General features: G+C 42.5%; 1 protein-coding gene across 1 annotated transcript in view; it reads right to left on the bottom strand.

Annotated features, from left to right (window-relative positions):
- The window catches only part of LOC126481816 (papilin-like), a 156120-nt gene that overhangs the window by 61767 nt on the left and 74135 nt on the right, over window positions 1-20218 (bottom strand). Inside the window, exons 5-6 of the mRNA XM_050105773.1 lie at window positions 16603-16726; window positions 4071-4311 (exon numbers count right to left, since the gene is read on the bottom strand). Coding sequence (XP_049961730.1) covers window positions 4071-4311; window positions 16603-16726 — 365 coding nt within the window. The remainder of the gene's footprint in view (window positions 1-4070; window positions 4312-16602; window positions 16727-20218) is intronic.

The following is a 20218-nucleotide window of genomic DNA, read 5'->3' on the forward strand; positions in this document are numbered from 1 at the left end:
TATACCTGGAATACAATAATATTGTGATTGACAGATTATAGTGCGTTTGTTGGAGGTAGGGGAGGGGGAAATCATTGTATCCTGCATACAACCAACCACGCTCGACAGCTCTCTAAATATGCCTACAAAATAGGCAACAAAGTGATCACGTGGCGTTCAAGAACTAAGTTCAGCCGGCAGCTGGCTTCTACCTCTCGTTTCACTGAACCGTTAATCACTAAGTATAGGAGGACCTCGCTTTAGATAGCCTGCAGAAGATAAATTTTTGGGAACAACGAGAATGGCATTAAGACACGCTGACAGTTGAGCCAAGAAGATAGATTAGTAATTGAGAAAACAAATGAATTTTGCTATCTGAGTTTCCCGTACTTTTTGTCGTCTGAATGTAATATGAGACACAGTATACTTTCCTATGCAGAACTTTGTACCACTAAAGATTTTCTTATTCTGCGCAAGAGTGAGCCGTTAACATAGATTTTTTTTAAAGATTTATATATTAGTATGCCACCTTTGGTAGCTGTTTTGGTATTATCGCCACAGCGCTGAAAAAGAACGTAACGAATGAATGCGAGAACTAGTGGACGAGCGGTCTGACACAGAACATTTCTAATTTGTTTACTGCACTAAAGCCTTGGAGCCAAAGAAAAGTTGGGGAGCAGTTAGGATTCACAAAAAGTTAAGTTATAACGGAAAGAATTAAGATCTTGCACTTAATTCTGGAAGGCTACCAAGTGAGAACTATTTGTACAAAGCAGATGAAGCTTACTGACGGAATGCGACATTCTGTAACAACTTATAAATAGAAAATATTACTGAATGAGGTTGTTGTAATGGTAAAGTACGACTGCGGCATTTATGAAGCTAGAGAAGTTCCCAGTAATATACTCGTAAGATGAAATAACATGTTCAAAAGAATTTTGATATAGTATATTGGCATACTAATGATTTATAGTACTTACAGAATCCGTTAGAGAATAATGAAACATTGGTGTTAAAAGGGTTTTACGACAAGGTTGCAACCTGGGAGTACGTTGCTTTTCGTGTCTATCGAAGAAACACGAATATTTTGAAAGAAAAAAGACGAATTCTTCATTTTGGGGAAAAAAGGTGTGTGAACTCCAAATGTGGAGACTGCACTAAGGCAGCGGTCTGCAGGCAATTTGTGGCTACTGTTCATAGCTACTGTGACTGGTTCTATATTTCAAGATTTTCTAGTTGATAATGTATCACTGTCGACGCCCAGTTTCGTAGAAATGGTAAAGGGTTGACGTTTCAGGAACAAGAAAGTTCTCAGCAGGTTGTATCGTTTCTAGTTTACAAGGTACCACAGTCAATTTTACGTTAAGGTCTTTAGTTTCAAAAATTATAATATTTGTCAGTAGTAATGATAATTGCATATACTCTGGGTATAAGAGGTTTTCCTTACTGAACCCGCAATGTGATTAATGCAGCACTGCGCTACGTTCTACATCTACATCTACATGGGTACACTGCAAATGATATTTAAGTGCCTGGCAGAGGGTTCATCGAACCACCTTCACAATTCTCAAATGCAATAATTTTATATGAGATTTCGATTCCAATTAACAGCACAGTTAGCACAGAAACGTGGTTACTGAAATAATGTACCGACAGCGTATGAGGTAACAAATATCGGGAACCAAGAATACGATCCCTTAAATTTTAACTAGCTAAGCATGAAGAGGATCTTCAGCGACTATTTTTAGTTCATTCTAAATTTCTTCCCTGTACTGTACCTGCCACATTAGCCAAGGGTGTTCAGAGCACACAGTAAAGTTTTACCATGTAATGCCTAGTGAAAAGTCATTATTCGATTCCACATCGTGGAAAAGAGGATGTACTGACACAACGATAAAAAAGGTGTGGAACCTGTTAGAGCTTTGGAGAATTTAGGAATTCCTCCAGTGAAGTTGTCTGCGCGAACGGAAGGATGACGTGAGGAGTGACAGGTGAGAGTGGAGGTACTATACGATGAAACACACATGCTATTGGCAGTCTGACGTGCAAGATCCCCTCAGTAGTATCGGAACTAAAACTACAGTGTTTCTGCAGTTCATGGGGAGGGGAGACCAAACATTTGTAAACGCTGTGCACTAAAAGACACCCTTTTGCTTCTTCTCTGTTCTGATCTGTCCACTGCAGTGACTGCTGTTTGTTGATGTGAGTTGGTTGGTTGGTTGATGTGGGAAAAGGGGACCAAACAACGAGGTTATCAGTACCACAGGATTGAGGAAGGAAGTCGGCCTGCACTTTGAAAGGAACCATCCCGGCATATGGGTGAAGCGATTTAGGAAAATCACGGAAAACTGCAATCAGGATGGATGGACGCGTGTTTGAACCGTCGTTCCTCCCGAATGCGAGTCCAGTGTGCTAACCATCGCACCACCTTTTTCGTTCTGATGCGAGTCGTCGGTCTGTTTGTTACTATGAACAGCGGGAGTAGAACTGTATTTAAACAATGGCAGAATGGCTTCTTAGTTGAGTATTGAGTACCAGCCAAGTTTTCCAAACACCGAGGGTAGGATGGAAAACGTAACAGCATGGCAAACCTGAGAGTTAGTTAGAACAGTTTCGTGATCCACGGATAATTTTGCTCGATAGATCGTAATGATATGGAACTAGTAATTTTACATTCACATCACATTTTAATTTGTATAGCTACATTCTGAATATTTATGAGGTTATTTTATTTTTAATACATAGATTTGAGTTGGTAATTCTTATTCATCACCTTTCACACATTACTACAAAAGAAATTCTTCTACGGAAGGGAAGGAGTCGTCGAGGAGAAACTTTTTCACTTTCTTTTTATATTTTGCTTTGCTGTCTGTCAGACATCTATCACCTGATAAGTGATCAAACATTTATGTTCTACCATTGTACACCCTTCTTGTGCTAAATGCAACCTTCATGTGGAGCAATTAATGTCATTTTTTTCTTCTGGTGCTGTAATTATGCAGATCATTGTTCCTTTTGAACTGTAGTAGATTATTCACAACAAACGTCTTGAGGGAATAAATGTACTGTGAATCAGAAATTAAAATGCCCAAATGCCCAATTCTTTCATATACATCAACAAGATGATCGTGGATGGGCAGCAAATATTATTCTTACAGCAGGTTTTTGAGCAATGAAGACTTTGTTTCTTAAAGATGTGAGGCCCCAGAACATTATTCCATACGACGTCACTGAATGAAAGTATACAAAATATGTCAAGTTACTCATGTGTCTCTCCTCAGGATTGAAAATGATTCCAAGTGCCAATACGACTGAAATTAGTTGTCTTATGAGTTCCAAACCGTGCTTGTTTCCACCTTAAACTCTCATCAGCATGGACACCCAAGAATTTTGAGGTTTTTACGCTATTTATTATTTCCTCGCCATGTTTTACACTTCTCACTGGCATAGTATCTGTAGATGTCCAGTACTGAATATGTTGTGTCTCATTAAAACTGAGGATGAGATCATTCGCAGAAAACCAGTCAATGATTCTTTGAAGAACATTGTTTAACATTTCTTCTGTTTCCGTTGTATGCTTGGACCGATTACAATATTAGTGTCATCTGCAAAAAGAACCAATTTTTCTTGTTATATATTAGATGGAAGATCATTAATATATGTATTTCTTCATTGAGTACGGCTGTTGATTGTCAAGAGTCTCAGACTGGACTGCGGTGTTTCTTGTCATAGCAATGCAATGACGAAATAAAACAACGTCTCGCACAGTGCAGGTGTCACAGTAATATAGTGCGAACACAAGGAGAAGAAGACACCAGGTCAAATGGAGGTTTGAGCCGCTCCAGGAGGGTTCTCGGATAGCCGAAGTAGTTGAGGTGACTTTTCGCGACAAGCGGAGAATCCGGGTTTGATAATGGTCCGGCGCAAATCAACATTTGTTCTCAGATATTCCGCAGCTGTTGCGAAACCATAATTGTAATTAGCGAGTTCGTTCTCAAGGCTGATAAAGTTTATTTTAGGTCATTACTTTTCAGCTGACACTTTCATTTTGCGCTGCCTGCGTGCGGTGAGCAGTGTAACGCAGTCCTTACCGTACTGATAGTCGGTGTCTATGTCGTTGTCAGCGTCGCTGAGGTCTTCGTCGATGCCGCCGCCGCTGCCCTCCTCAGAGGTAGAGTCTATGTCCACGTCGTCATCGTCGTCGTCGTCGGCGGCGTCGCCGTCTTCCTCCACGGCGACGGGCGCCGTGTCGTTGGTGAGAGCTACGTCTGCGTCGCATTGCTCGGACACCGCCTCCGCGGAGGGCACCACGGTCAGCTGCTCCAGGTCGCCCTGCACACGTCACAGGTCACACGTAACACATCACGCGTTACTGCACCAATGAGACACTACCCCAGTAGAAATCATGTACACTGAAGCGCCAAAGAAACTGGAAGAGGCATGCGTATTGAAGTACATATATAAACGAGAAGAATACGGCGCTGCGATCACCAACGCCTGTATAAGACGACAAGTGTCTGGTGCAGTTGTTACATTGATTACTGCTGCTGCAATGACAGGTTATCTAGATTTAAGTGAGTTTCAGCGTGATGTTACAGTCGGCGCACTAGCTGTGGGATACAGCATCTACGAGATAGCTATGAAGTGGGGATGTTCCCGTTCGAGCATTTCACGAGTGAACTGTGAATATCAGGAATCCGGTAAAACATCAAATCTCAGACATCGCTGCGGCCGGAAAAAGATCCGACTGAAGAGAATCTTTCAACGTCCCAGAGTGCAACTGTTCCGAAAATTCCTGCAGATTGCAATGCTCGGGCATCAACAAGTGTCAGCGTGCGAACCATTCAACGAAACATTCTCGATATGGGCTTTCAGAGCCGAAGGCCCACCGGTGTACCGTTGATGACTGCACGGTTTACGCCTCGCCTGAGTCCGTCGACACCGAAATTGGACTGTCGATGACTGGAAAAGTGTTGCCTGGTCGGATGCATCTAATTTCAAATGGTATCGAGTGGATGGACCTGTAGGATATTGAGACAACCTCATAAATCAATGGAAGCTGCATATTAGCAGGGGACTGCTCAAGCAGGTAGAGGCTCTGTAATGGTGTGGGGCGTGAGCAGTTCGAGTGATATGGGACCCCTGATACGTACAGATACGACTCTGACAGGTGATTCGTACCTAAGCATCCTGTCTGATCACCTGCAACCATTCATGTCCATTGTGCATTCCGACAGACTTGGGCAAATCCAGCAGGATAATACGACACCGCACACGTACAGAATTGCTACAGCGTGGCTCCAGGAACACAATTCTGTGTTTAATCACTTCAGCTGGCCACCAAACTCCCCAGACACGAACGTTTTTTAGCTAACCTGGGATGTCTCACCACGTGCTGTTCAGAACAGATCTCCATCCTCTCGTACTCTTACGGATTTATGGTTAGCCTTGATGATTCATGATGCCAGTTACCTTCAGGGCTTCTTCAGGCATTAGTCGAGTCCATGCCACGTCGTGCTGAGGCACTTCTGCGTGCTCGCGGGGCCCCTAAACGGTATTAGGCAGAGCTACATCTACATCTACATTTATACTCCGCAAGCCACCCAACGGTGTGGCGGAGGGCACTTTAGGTGCCACTGTCATTACCTCCCTTTCCTGTTCCAGTCGCCTATGGTTCGCGGGAAGAACGACAGTCTGGAGGCCTCTGTGCGCGCTCTAATCTCTCTAATTTTACATTCGTGATCTCCTCGGGAGGTATAAGTAGGGGGAAGCAATATATTCGATACCTCATCCAGAAACGCACCCTCTCGAAACCTGGCGAGCAAGCTACACCGCGATGCAGAGCGCCTCTCTTGCAGAGTCTGCCACTTGAGTTTGTTAAACATCTCCGTAACGCTATCGCGGTTACCAAATAACCCTGTGACGAAACGCGCCGCTCTTCTTTGGATCTTCTCTATCTCCCCCGTCAACCCGATCTGGTACGGATCCCACACTGATGAACAATACTCAAGTATAGGTCGAACGAGTGTTTTGTAAGCCACCTCCTTTGTTGATGGACTACATTTTCTAAGGACTCTCCCAATTAATCTCAACCTGGTACCCGCCTTACCAACAATTAATTTTATATGATCATTCCACTTCAAATCGTTCCGCACGCATACTCCCACATATTTTACAGAAGTAACTGCTACCAGTGTTTGTTCCGCTATCATATAATCGTACAATAAAGGATCCTTCTTTCTATGTATTTGAAATACATTACATTTGTCTATGTTAAGGGTCAGTTGCCACTCCCTGCACCAAGTGCCAATCCGCTGCAGATCTTCCTGCATTTCGCTACAATTTTCTAATGCTGCAACTTCTCTGTATACTACAGCATCATCCGCGAAAAGCCGCATGGAACTTCCGACACTATCTACTAGGTCATTTATATATATTGTGAAAAGCAATGGTCCCATAACGCTCCCCTGTGGCACGCCAGAGGTTACTTTAACGTCTGTAGACGTCTCTCCATTGATAACAACATGCTGTGTTCTGTTTGCGAAAAACTCTTCAATCCAGCCACACAGCTGGTCTGATATTCCGTAGGCTCTTACTTTGTTTATCAGGCGACAGTGCGGAACTGTATCGAACGCCTTCCGGAAGTCAAGAACCAGTTTCGTTTGCTCTTCAGTGTGTCTGTAGCATGTACGTATGCTGAATATCTAAGCTAACGTGGTTGACAACCCAGTCCCTGCAGTAATACAGGTTGTTCGGAAATTCCCTCTACAAACTTCTAGGACTCAGGGAGTGGCGTGAGTACATAATGTTTCTAACAGAAACCCATGTCCGAAATCGTACAGTTTCCGTTGCACGACAGTTTCGAATTAGACGTACAGCTCATCCAATTCTGATTGAGGAATTGAACTAGGGGTGACGCAGTACAATTATTAGGTAACGATTCGAAAGGGGACAATACCAAACACCCACTTATCACTTAAGCACATTTGTTTGTATTAACGTTTGAACGTAACGTATTTTCATTATTCCAAAATAAAAAAAGCAGTAAACTCTGCTTACAGAACAGTACTGATGCATTAAAACAGTGGTTCGATTGTTGCAGACAATGCATGTTCTAGCACACACTTTCTATCCATCCTGGTGTCTCTTCAATTTCTAGTGCAGCAGCCAGAATTCGTGCCGGCAAATGTTTCTGTGACTCTGCAGTTCTAGCACATTAAACAACACCCCCAACGAAGTAGTCCATAGAAGTAAAATACGGCGGTAATGGCGGCCAGGGTGTTCGATCACTTTGGCCTATCCATCTTTTACCAAATCGTCTTCCGAGATGTTTCCGAAATGACGCGAGATGTGACATGGTGCACCATCATGCTGAAACCACATTTCCTAATCGACATTCAGTGGCACAGCTTCACGTCATCATGTCCACCCTATTCCATACAAGGACCAGCAGCTTGTCGCGGTGGCCGAGCGGTTCTAGGCGCTTCAGTCTGGAACAGCTCGACTGCTACGGTCGCAGGTTCGATTCCTGCCTCGGGCATGGATGTGTGTGATGTCCTTAGGTTAGTTAGGTTTAAGTAGTTCTAAGTTCTAGGGGACTGATGACCTCAGATGTTAAGTTCCATAGTGCTCAGAGCCATTTTTTTGAAGGACCAGCAACTCTGAGCCTTTTCTCTTTCCCTTAGTAGAGGTTGACGCGTTACACATCTAAATTGAAACCGTCGTAAAGCGGAAACTGTATGTTTCCGGACGTGGATTCCTATTCGAAATAACACGTACTTCTAAAAGTCCGAGTAGTCTGTAACGGGAATTTCCGAACAACCTGTATATGGTGTCAAAATGCACTACACTCTTGGCTTAGGATGTCCACCGAAGTTTATAGTGGGGGCAGGGGGAGAGGAAGGGGTGGAGTAAGACTCTAAACTTGCGAATTTATATAAATCGGTTACAAAAACCGTTAGTCAGCTTAGAAACGTGTCATACCACAAGAACTAAATTTTATGTATTACACTAGAACTTAGAAGACCCGAAAGAACTGATGGTTATCCATTGATACCTAGAAATGATGTGGTTCACCACGAAATCCTCTCTTCAAACCAACCTCTTTATCTCAGAGTAACACCTGCTCCCGAAGTCCTCAGATATTTGTAGGACGTAACAAAGTCTCTGCAGTTATCGCCTGCAGCTCCCTCTAGTACCATGGAAGTTATTCCCTGATGTGTTATCAAGTGTCCCATCATCGTGTCTCTTTTTCTTTGCCAATATTTGCCGCATGTTCCTCCCTGAGCTGATTCTGTGGAGAATATCCCGATTCCTCGCCTTATCACTCCCACTATTTTTTTGTTTCCTTCTGTAGCACTGCATCTCAAAGTCTTTCATTTTATTGTTTTCTCGTTCTTCCACAGTTCATGTTTCACTACCATAGAATGATGTACTCCCACTGTACATTCTCCAAAATTCATTCTCCAACTCAAGGCCTTTATTTGGTAATAATAGACTACTCTTGACTAGAATCTATATACATGGTATGTTCGTCCCGGAAGAGCACTCTGTAGGCCCAGAGCATGGGGCTGTAGCGATAACTAGACAGCGTCTGTCCGTAGCATCACATGTGAACATGATTGCTGGTCTTTCTGCTCGAACGTAGTTACAGCCCTATGTTTCGAGACAGCGAATGGGCGAAGTCTGGCCATATGCTCGCGCACTGTTACCAGTACATAAGACAATTCGGTCTGTCGTGCCCCGGTTTCATCAGCGAAAAGTTCTACTGACAGACGTAAGGGTTCACCATGAACCAATTCTGCAGTAGATACTCCTAAATCTGTTTTTAATGCTATACGAACACCCAACAAAACAAGTCGAAAAGCTAACGTCCAAGACTGTGCGTGGCAGATTAACGCGGCCTTCTGTGCCAGCTTTCCACCAGTCCATTGTTTGTTGGGAGGTAAGCTGTGATTTGATGGTGGTGGAAACCGCAGCGGTTGGCCAGTTCTAAGAACAGTAGTGACTCGAACTGGCGCCACTGGTTTGACATATAAAGGGCAGCCAAAGCGTGCAATTCACGATGAAAGAAATACCCGTGCCACGGTTTTCGTGGAAATGATGGAGTCGCCTCCGTCCTTCTGGTGAAGCAGTCCACTGCATTGAGGAAGTAACGGTATCTTTCCAACGGAAATAGAGATCCCACAATATCCAGGTGCACTTGTGTGAAACACAGCGCCTTAGGTTGGAAGTCTCCTACCGCTTTGTGCCAATCTTGGCCCTCTGACAACCTAACTTTTTGCCCAACTATGGTAGTCCATCTTTATATTGGACCACACGAATGTGTCCGTCATCAGTCTGACGCTGGCGTTTATTCCCGGAGGACACAGCCCATGAAGGCTGTCAAATAATTGCCGTCGCAAACTCTCAGGTGCTAAAGGTCTCGGTTTTCCCTGTAATACGTCGCAAAAAAACTCGGAAAAGTTCAGCACCATGTTGCATCTGCCGCAGACTTAAATCGGATGTACCACCGCAACGGAAACCGGCGAGTTGTTGGTCTGTCTCTTGCTCAGCAGCTAAATTCTTCTAGTCAGTAGCCTGAGAGATCGATTCCAACCCAGGCAGTTAGTCAGCCACGACGTTCTCAGTTCCTTTCATATACTGCAGGTCTGTCGTGAATTGAGTGCTGAACTGATGTTGTCTAGATTGTCACGATGAGCAGTCATCCTTGTTCATGCTGAAGGCGAAAATAATCGGCTTATGATCTGTAAAATCCGTGAATGGCCTTGCTTCCGCTTGTGGCCGGAAGTGTCTGACAGCTTCGTAAATTGTCAGCAAGTCCCTATCGTAAGCGCTCCATTTAACTTGTTACGACGTAAGCTTACGGGAGAAGCAGCCCAGGGGCTGAGAGTGGCCTTCGACATGCTGGTGTAGAGCTGCGGCAATGGCTTTCTGCCTGAGGAACCGAGTGTGCCAACATGATTGCCTGACGTGGACACGCCTTGATCTTATCGAATGCTATTAACATCTCTGGTGTCAACTGCAAAGGTCGTTTTCCCACTGCGTCCTTGCCATCTAATGCTGACGTCAAAGGTACCTGGATGGCAGGATGGCAGATGCGTCAGGAAGAAGTTGTCTGTAGAAATTAACTGCTCCAAGGAACGGGTGTAGTTGGTGATAACCGACGGGGCGAGCCATCTCGTCGATAATGGCAAATTTGTCTGCAGTGGGCTGATACGGGCTGCTGTCACTTGTATCCCAACAACGGCGCTTAACGTCTTCGAAGAAAATACTTTGATTCGGTGACCGAAATGACGCATGCATCAACGCGTTGGCAAACAGTTTTTAGATGCAATTCGTGTAACTTCTCGGACGTCGAAAAAACCAAGATGTCATCGAGGTATGCGAATCACTCTTAGAAATTCGTCGACAAACTCTTGACGAGCTTGCGCTTCATTTTCCAAACGAAACGGCATACGGAGATATTCGAAAAAGCCGAATGGTGTCGTGACAGCCGTTTTTGGTATATTAGCAGGTGCGACTGATATCTGGTGATACACTTTCCGACAATCAATGACACTGAACAAGGTCGCGCCAGCCAACGCCGGCGTAAAATACCGGTGGTATCTGATATCGAATAATTATCGGGAATGGTACGAGTACTGAGTGCCCGGTAGTCTCCACATGGTCTCCAGATCCCGTGTTTCTTCTTTACTAGATGAACTGGCGATGACCACGGGTTGTCGGATCTACGGACGACTGCCGAGCTCAATAGTTCTTCGAGTTATGTCTCAGCTGCAGCGAAACAATCAGGAGCTAATTGGCGCGGGCGCTGAGACACTAGTTGACCGGGTGTGGTCCTGTTGTGAGGGACTGTGTTGTGCTTTACTGTCTGCCCACACGGCAGTTTGCTACGTATGACATCACCACCTGTCTGTCATCTAACATAGGCAGAGAACCTCGTCCTAGGGTGCCTTTAATGTAATGCTTACCCCGGCGGATGCTCGACGAGCCAATAACTACTTAAATTGCATAATGAAACAGGAAATCTGCACCAGATATAGCGTCTGACAAACTGGCACTCACGAAAGTCCGTACTAAATGTTCTTGGAAACCCAGGTCTACATCCATCTTTCCGTACGTCATTATTGAAGTCTGGTTTGCTGCTGTGAGTTTTGATTGAGATGGAAGAAGCTTCGTATCGCAACTTCTAACAGGCAATGCACTGACGCCCGAACCGAGTCGATTAGATTAGCGCGCTCTTGTCTCGCAGTGGTAGGCGCTGGTGCTCGAACTCGCGACCGGAGACGCCTATCGCCAGCCGCTGTTGCCATTTGGGTGAGTGCGGGGTTATATGCACAGCGTCGCCTTGTTTCCGAAGCGACGGTGGTACCAACAGATAAGTTCCTTAGACACGTTGCCATCTTCCTTGTTTGCTGTCTTCCTTGTTCTTCCTGTATGTGTCTGCCTTACCTCCGAGCAGTGTCGATATCTGACGCCGTAAACCATCAGTATGATTTCGTAGCTCGTCCAGTTGTTAAGTAACGTTCGTTTGTTGGAGTCGTCGTATCACTGCAGCTTCCTATAGATCTGTCCTGCTGCGTTGGAATGTCACAGACGACCCTGTGTTTAACGGGGCATAGACCTTGTCGGCTAGTGAGAGCAACGATGAAATGTCACGTGCGTCGGAAAGCGCCACAGCCGTTCTAACTCCCTCTGGCAACTGTATATGCCATACATGTTGCAGTGTCGTACCTGGAAACTTGATGTCATCGACTAAGCTTCACAGGTGCCGGCAAAATTCCGAAGGCGATTTTTCTCCTCTCTTATCACCATGTAGTGCTTGTTGGATAGGTTGTTCCACCGTCCATGTAGCCGCTCAAGGAGTAACTGTTTAAAACGCATATACTTTTGCGTGGTGGGCGAGCAGAGGATTACATCTACGCTGATCGCTCATGTTTTATCGCGGAGCGCTCTAACGGCGATCATAAATTTGGTTCCTTCGTTTACAACGCCGTGGTACTGGAAAGACTGATCGAGCATTGCGAGTTAAACTCAGGTTTATCAGGAATGAACGCGGTTGGGGTATCTTCATCTTGATACTGTTATCCGTCGAACGGACGTCCCTTGATACAATAGAAAAGCTCAGCGCAGCATTTTCCTTGTTTTCTATGCCTCGTCGTAAATCTTCGGTGTGCTTCAACAAAGTGTCACTCCGATCCATAGTACAATTTGTGTCGCGCGGACGCGCCGACTCTGCGATAGTCGATACTGAACGGTGCTGCATTTGTTCGTCTACAACGGAATTCAGTATGCTGGTCACCACTTTAGCCAACTACAGCTTATATGTGTCTACTAAAGAGATCCAACGAAGTAATCAGGCAATGCCTTTTTATTTCTTAAAGCTCAAAAACCAATCAACTGAAAAATTTAAGTCAGTACAAAGAACAGTCATAAAAATCAAAGAGTAAAACAGATTGAAACTTCCTGGCAGATAAAAACCGTGTGTCGGGCCGAGACTCAAACTCGGAACCTTTGCCATTCGCGGGCAAGTGCTCTACCACCTCAGCTACCCAAGCACGACTCACGCCCCGTCCTCACAGCTTTAATTACGCCAGTACTTCGTCTCCTACCTTCCAAACTTCGCAGAAGCTCTTCTGCATACTTTGCAGAACTAGCACTCCTAGAAGAAAGGATATTGCGGAGACATGGCTTATCCACAGCCTAGGGGATGTTCCCAGAATGAAATTTTCACTCTGCAGCGGAGTGTGTGCTGATATGAAACTCCCTGGCACATTAAAACTGTGTGCCAGGCCGAGACTCGAACTCAGGACCTCTACAGTTTTAATCTGATAGGAAGTTTCATATCAGCGCACACTCACCTGTAGAGTGAAAATTTCATTCTGGAAACACCTCCCAGGCTGTGGCTAAGCCATGTCTTCGCAATATCCTTTCTTCCAGGAGTGCTAGTTCTGCAAAGTATGCAGGAGAGCTTCTGCGAAGTTTGGAAGGTAGGAGACGAGGTACTGGCGGAATTAAGGCTGTGAGGACAGGGCGTGAGTCGTGCTTGGGTAGCTCAGTTGGTAGAGCACGTGCCCGCGAAAAGCAAAGTTACCGAGTTCGAGTCTCGGCCCAGCACACGGTTTTAATCTGCCAGGAAGTTTCATATCAGGCACACACTCCGCTGCAGAGTGAAAATTTCATTCTGGAAGTAAAACAGATTATCCGTGCGCTCGTCGCCACAGAATAATGCTGCGTTTCACTGTGCACTCACACATGTTCCTCTTGCGATTCCCACAGAACGTTGTGGAATCCCGTAAGTGACTTCTCCCTAGCAGAAGAATCTCCCCCGCTTACATTGGTTGACTTATGAAGTACAACGTTCTGCATTTTTAATTAGATATGAAATTACCCATTTGTTTACTACACCTTCATTTTCAAAAAACCTCAGTTTAATTAGGAGAATGTAACGATTCACTGAGTCAATTGCCCTAGACTGATACTAACCGATGCTGTTTTGTTTTTTAATGCTTGCAATATTTGTTTAGTGCACAGGTAAATGGCAGTCTCGGTAGAGTAAACCTTCTGACATCCCAACCATAATTTAGTGATGATATTATTGTTGATCAGGTAGGATACAATTCGAGAACACATTACCATCTCAAAACTTTTGGAAAATGATGTGAGTAGTGAAACAGGTTGATTGCTGAAATCTCTTCTAAGACGTTTCTTGAACAAGGGTTTAACAATGGAGGAAGTCTTTAGAATACTGTTAAGAAACAGCATCAGATGTAGATGGCTTTTTATTTATGACAGAATATATAATTTTCTTAATTTAGAAGGAAATTCTGATGATAAATGGGTATGATAAAAATTTATGAGAGTTGCTGTTTGAAAATCTTACTGCTATTTTTCTCTTTAAATGTTCGTCCCTATATTTTCTACTGTACCTAAGAAATTTTCTACTATACCTCACCATTTATTGCCCTTCAGTTCAACTTAATATTGAAGTTATCCTGCTATGTAGATAGTTGTTTTATCTATAGCATTACTAAATTACATATAGACTTAAGTCTTATTTCAGACATAATGTGGATGTTTCTCGATTTTTTTAATATCTTGTCTTAGTAGCCTGTGTAGTTTTTGTAGTGATCAACTGCTGCAAGACCTTCACTTGCTCTCCTCAATAGAAAAATTTCTCTTTTCCCTTTACAAGGCACACGTTTTAATCCCTCTAAAAATCAATTGCTTTTTACATGGCTGTTTGATGTCCTTTCTGATTAGCATATTCGGAAAGCTATTATCATATAATGACATTAATTTATCATGGAAAATATTTAATTTAATGTTGGCGTTTGGTTTATTATGAGTTTCATCTCATGTCATCTCCTGCTAACTATTCTTATAATCATTTTTTCTGGAGCCTGAATGAATTACATTTCTCCAGAGACATATGAGTCTCGACTTTATCTCCGATAAGGACAGAAGCTTATAACTTTTCCTGGTAAAACATGCTTTTTAACTATGCAATTACAGTTTTATTTATATATAGACACTGATTACGTCTGTGGTCTCTGAATAATAATAGAATAGAGACAATTATGTTATATTTTGTACTTGTAAATGATTAAGTACTGGATTTGTGAAATAATATCTGTGTCGGCGAGTTCTGAAACCGCCACAGAAAAGAGTTAGTAAAGAAAAACTCAGAGATTTCATGACAATCAGAAATTATATAAATAGTAGTGTAAGAATAATAAGGTCGTTATCATCTTCTTGGAGTCACGTAGAGAGGAGGAATCTGTGACGCTATGTTTAACGCATAGGTAGCTTTTCATTTGTCAGGATTGTAAGCAGGATGCCACTATGCGCTGATTATAAATAAAGGTGTGTGAACTTGTTATTATTCGAGTTTTAAATATAGTTGTTTAATGAGAACTCGCATGGTATTATTAGAAAGCTTGCCTGGTATTTTACCCATTTTTAAGACATTTTCAGCTTTTTAAGTAGTGTTCGTGATGCAGGGCTGCAACACGGCGCAACGAGCCGCCGCCGCCGCCGCTGATTCAAATCTGATAATAAGGGCAATCATACCGCAATAAGCGGTCTGGTAAAAAGTGAATTTAAAATTATTTCTTACAGCAGTTCGAGATCGGAGTACAAAGCAGCGATTCTACGTTGTGTATCACAGGTGGACGTGGGCTGCTAATATTGTAAACTTTAAGAGTGTCAAAGTTAAAATACTTTCATGTTTCTAAAGGTAATTTTGCTATGCAAAAATTCTGGACTAGTAAAAGTTATGCAAAAACTATTTTCTTGTTAATAATGATAGTCTCATGGTCTAATGTTAGCCGTGGTACTGATTAATAATTAATGTTGACGAAAAATCCACTCCAAGGTTTGAGGTTCTTTAAACATTGCGTACGGTAACTTCATTATTTTTGATAACAGAGATAATTTATGAACATTTCTACGTTAGTTGTAGCAGAGATGGATATGTTGTGCATTCTATTGAGTTACAGTAACAATACAGTGTTCATTTAATACGAAACCAGATCCAGTATAATAATAATTAATCTCATTTGTTTGCAACAACATATTTTAGCACATACAATTAAACAAAGTAAACCAGTGTACAGAAAAAATAGCGGAGCGCGAAAAGCTGAAGCAGTGAATTTGAATTTATACCATGGCCAGGGCTTGAATCCGGGTCTTCTGCTTACCAAGCAGATGTGCTAGGCTGTACAGGAACGTCCAGTTATGGCTGCCAGAGCTGCACTGATTGCTTAAGTCCAATGCACTCCCTCAGGAACACTTCAGTTTAAACCTTTAATCCATTTTCCCTTTCTGACATCATCAATATTGCTGACGCTCTCCGATGTTGGAATAGCACCCCAACTTTGGACGTATTGGGGTGATCCTGCCTGTACCTCAGATCTCTTGATCTGATGAAATTACATGTTTTCGGAGACATATGAGAAGGGAGAATGGGCTGAAGTCTTGAATTGAAGTTCGTATTAGGGAAGGCATTGGATTTAGGTAGTCTATGCAGCTGTGGTAGTCACGATGCTACCTTGATGAAGTCGTAGCACATCTGCCTAGTAAGCAGCAAACGTGGGTTCAAGTCCCATTTGTGACACAAATTTTAAGTCATTGTTTCAGCTTCTATTCAGTTTTGGCCTCATTAATTCTTCTAACTAATTTTCAATGAGTATTATCCACACTCTAAGGCACTGACTTACTTATCATAACTGTGAATCATGATCGTATAGAGTATTTGTTACTAGGTATGCAGTTATTTCCTTGCTGTGAGCTTCATCGAAGAAAATATTATTGGTTTAGGTTCTGCTGTCTTTATCCACCCATGTTGGAAAATTATTTAATGAGTTCAAATTGTGATATCCAAATAAGATTTTCATATTATTTTTGGAAGCTGAACCCATATTACTGCCAGCATAGAGCAGTTGTAAAAATTAATGAGTCTCTTTCGTTTGAGTATTATAATTAATTTAGGTTGACTTTTTTCGATGACTTTAGGACCTTAATTTTACGTGAAAGGCTTCTTGTCGCCTAGGAGAGAAGCAGAAGTGTATAGATGTAAACGTCGCATCTTGGGCGTTCTCTAAAGATGGTGGTACTTACCATGAACAGGTAGCCAATGACGACGTCAGCGTCCTGGGGCGTGTCCAGGGAGTTCCTCCTCAGGATGTTGGTGCTCACCCAGCGGCAGTCCAGGTAGCTGCGCACCGTGTGGTCTCCGTGTAGCCTGAGCACGAGAAAAAGAGGACGAAACTTAGTTAATCAATTATGATACTACTTTCACATGTATGGACTAGGAGGATATTTGAAAGGTAAAAGATGTGATTTGATCGTCGAGTGGAATTAAATTCTCTTTCATGCATCTAATAGGTAAGTTTGGCGAGTTAAATCTTAAAAAATTTTGTCGAGTGGCATTGTGCCTCCTAAAGGAAACGTTAAACTAAGTGAATAAGGATGAAAACTGTAAGTTTGCAAGACAAGGATGCAATCCTGCGATCCTACTGTTCATTCTATAAATCGGAGAAAAATTGATGGAAAGGAAAGTGTTTCAGTCGTGGGATGAAAAATGAAGTACGGACAGCAATAATAACAGCTGCTGGTTCCATTTAAGAATTCTGTAAAAAAAAAAATACCTTTGGAAGGGGACTACATGTCGTTTAGTGACGACTTTCTCATAATTAATCCAAGTGAAAATTTATTTACGATACACTAAACGATTCCAGGAATACTTCAGACTAATAGCCCAGTTGATTCACCCGTTAGACTCACGGTGAACAAAATGCTTTCACACACACACAGCTCTTACGTTTTACGCATTTCGGTATAACTACTGAAACTGTTAATTTTGTAAAGCACTAATTTGTGGCTCCCATATGAGGAAGAGGAAGGTGATAATATACAATTTCTTCCAGGAATTCTGTGTAGCGCATCCGAAATGCTCGAGTCGGTTACCATTCCTTCTTTTTTCCGTAAGAGTTACAACAAACAGTCTGTCATACGATCCTCGTCTAACGGTTACTGCAGAGATGGAACTTGCAAATGAGGTTTTTGTCTTAAACTTTCAAACATATTTAAGTTGATTTAGTAATTAGTTCTCCCATAATTCTGTAAACGGTTGTCCACTGGCCATTCTAATAATAGGGGCACACTTTCTGATTCTTCTGGTCGTGGAAGCCCGCTTATTTACGGAAGAATTTCTTCTAAATCTTTTAGCTCATCACGCCGTGACGTAGGGGCCCTGTCCCTGTCACACATTAGAAAATATCAAAAGCGATACTTCATTATCACCAGCTGACCCTTTTTAAAATGGATGTAACCTTTCAAAAATAAGTTAAAGAGAATAAATAAACAAATGAGCAAGTCGCGGAAAAAATAATTCTTTCTGTGCATAACTTTAGTGAAGCGATGGAGAAGAGCTAATTCTCAAAACTGTAAGAGAACAGAACTTAGGAAGTTTCAGAAATTTGTCGCTCGCAACTGCATTTATGTAATGTGGCTTATAATCCTAATAAACTCGGGCATGAATAAATTTTTAATTTTTTTAAAATTAGTTTCACGTTCCTTGGAAATTTTACAACTGCCATTATCTCACATAACGCAAGGATTTTATCGCAAGGACAGCAATGTAGATCAAGAGTTACAAGGCAATTAATAATTTCAAACACAAACGTTTGGACAACTTTACTTGTGTTTCACAATCAAAAATCACTTAATAGAAAAAGAGAAATTGTTACTCTCTCTTGACGTCACTTCAATTCAAATGCATCTGAATTCCTAAGGGACCAAACTGTTGATGTCATCGGTCCCTAGGCTTACACACTACTCAAGCTAACTTATGCTAAGAACAACACACACACCCAAGCCCGTTGGAATACTCGAACCTCCAGTGGTAGGGCCCGCGAAATCCGTGACATGGCGCCTCTAACCACGCGGCGACCCTGAGCGGCCATTTCAATTCGAATATGAAAAAAATAGACTACGTAATTCCTTTAAACGTGTAAACGAGATTTAGTATTTAATAAGACGTAAGAAATTATTTGAAGTTCAATTACGAAGCGTTATTCATTTAAACATGTGTATAAGACAACTTTCGGTTAAGTAACTTCCACTGCAGTTGTAATGAGAATATTTCGATTCATGAGGAATATGTTGGTTATCAGGCGCTTACAGTCTTACGTTACCGCTTAAAGCGGAAAATATAGCACACTTTTTCGAAGAAATAACGAGTAAATTAAAAATATAATTCTCCTTCAGTTGTGGTAGCACTTGGTTTGGTTGGTTGGTTGGTTGCTTTGAGGGGAAGAGATCAAACAGCGATGTCACCCGTCCTGTTGGATTAGGGAAGGATTCAGAAAGAATCACGTAAAATCTAAACCAGAATGGCCGGACGCGGGTTTGAACCGTAGTCCTCTCAAAATGAAATCAATGTCAAGGTGTGATAACCACTGCGCCACGTTGCTCGGTCACTTGTTTTGAATGTGGCGAAATGACAAGTAGTTGCATTACTTTCCTTTCCTTTTTTTCTGGCAATTATAACTTTTCTTAGTTTTTGATAACTTCAATCTTAGAAAATAAAAGGGAGGAGGAGTAGAGCTACTGAAGTTACATCGGTAGACATTTTGTTAGTCACACAATCGTCAATGTGAATAAAACGTCACTAAATGAAGAAGGTGGGTTTACCGGGCCAAACTGCTGCCGCTTCCCGCGCCCGGGTTCCCGGGTTCGATTCCCGGCGGGGTCAGGGATTTTCTCTGCCTCGTGATGACTGGATGTTGTGTGATGTCCTTAGGTTAGTTAGGTTTAAGTAGTTCTAAGTTCTAGGGGACTGATGACCATAGATGTTAAGTCCCATAGTGCTCAGAGCCATTTGAACCATTTGAACCAAACTGCTGCATCGACGGTCCGCCAGATGAATACGGATACGACGAGTGCAAACAAAAGGATTTTATGGATTCCATTACTAATGGTAAAGGAAAGAGAATAGAATGCTACTGAACGTAGTGTAGTTTCGGTGAAGTAGATACAACTCATGCGGTATTAACAGTTTAATGTCTTATGTTTAAACTGGTAACATCACTTTTTGTTGAGCGTCGCTCATCTTAGTCAATTCTCAGAATAAAGTTACTGATGATCATAGTGTGAGGCTTAAAACAAAGACAGAATGAATGAGAGACAGGAAGTAAACTACATCTCTAGCAATTGATTATCGTCTATCTCTCCTTCTGTGTCTACCTGGGCTGCAATTATTGCACACAGGCCTTCGTTCCTGGGTTCCACTCTAGTTACTACTGAAATACACCATTGTATGTGCGCTGAATGTTTCAGATCATATCAACAACATCCTTCCTCCCTTGCGAAACAGAGGGTATTCTTGCGAGTTTAGAGAAAACGCTTTGTAATCACAGATCGACGATAAGAGAAGGTGTCAATAATTTTGCGAAAACTGACTCGAATGAAAGTAGTAATAGAAGTAAGAACTTCACATTAAATCAGGGTTGAAAAACGAGCCATAGACGAAATCGTGGCAAATGTGTGGATAAGAGTCGTCATTGATATATTGTATGAAATATTGTCCTAGTTAGTGCTAACGTACGAGAGTTATTCGTTTATTAAGGTCCAGTCGGTCGCAAAATGGAAACCACAGTGGAAACCAAAAAGCTTTTATTCGCAACAGTTAGCTAGACCTTCGAACTACTTCCCTATATAGTAGCCGCTCCTG

Source organism: Schistocerca serialis, chromosome 5 (assembly GCF_023864345.2).
Source record: "Schistocerca serialis cubense isolate TAMUIC-IGC-003099 chromosome 5, iqSchSeri2.2, whole genome shotgun sequence".
In the NCBI taxonomy this organism is placed as follows: domain Eukaryota; kingdom Metazoa; phylum Arthropoda; class Insecta; order Orthoptera; family Acrididae; genus Schistocerca; species Schistocerca serialis.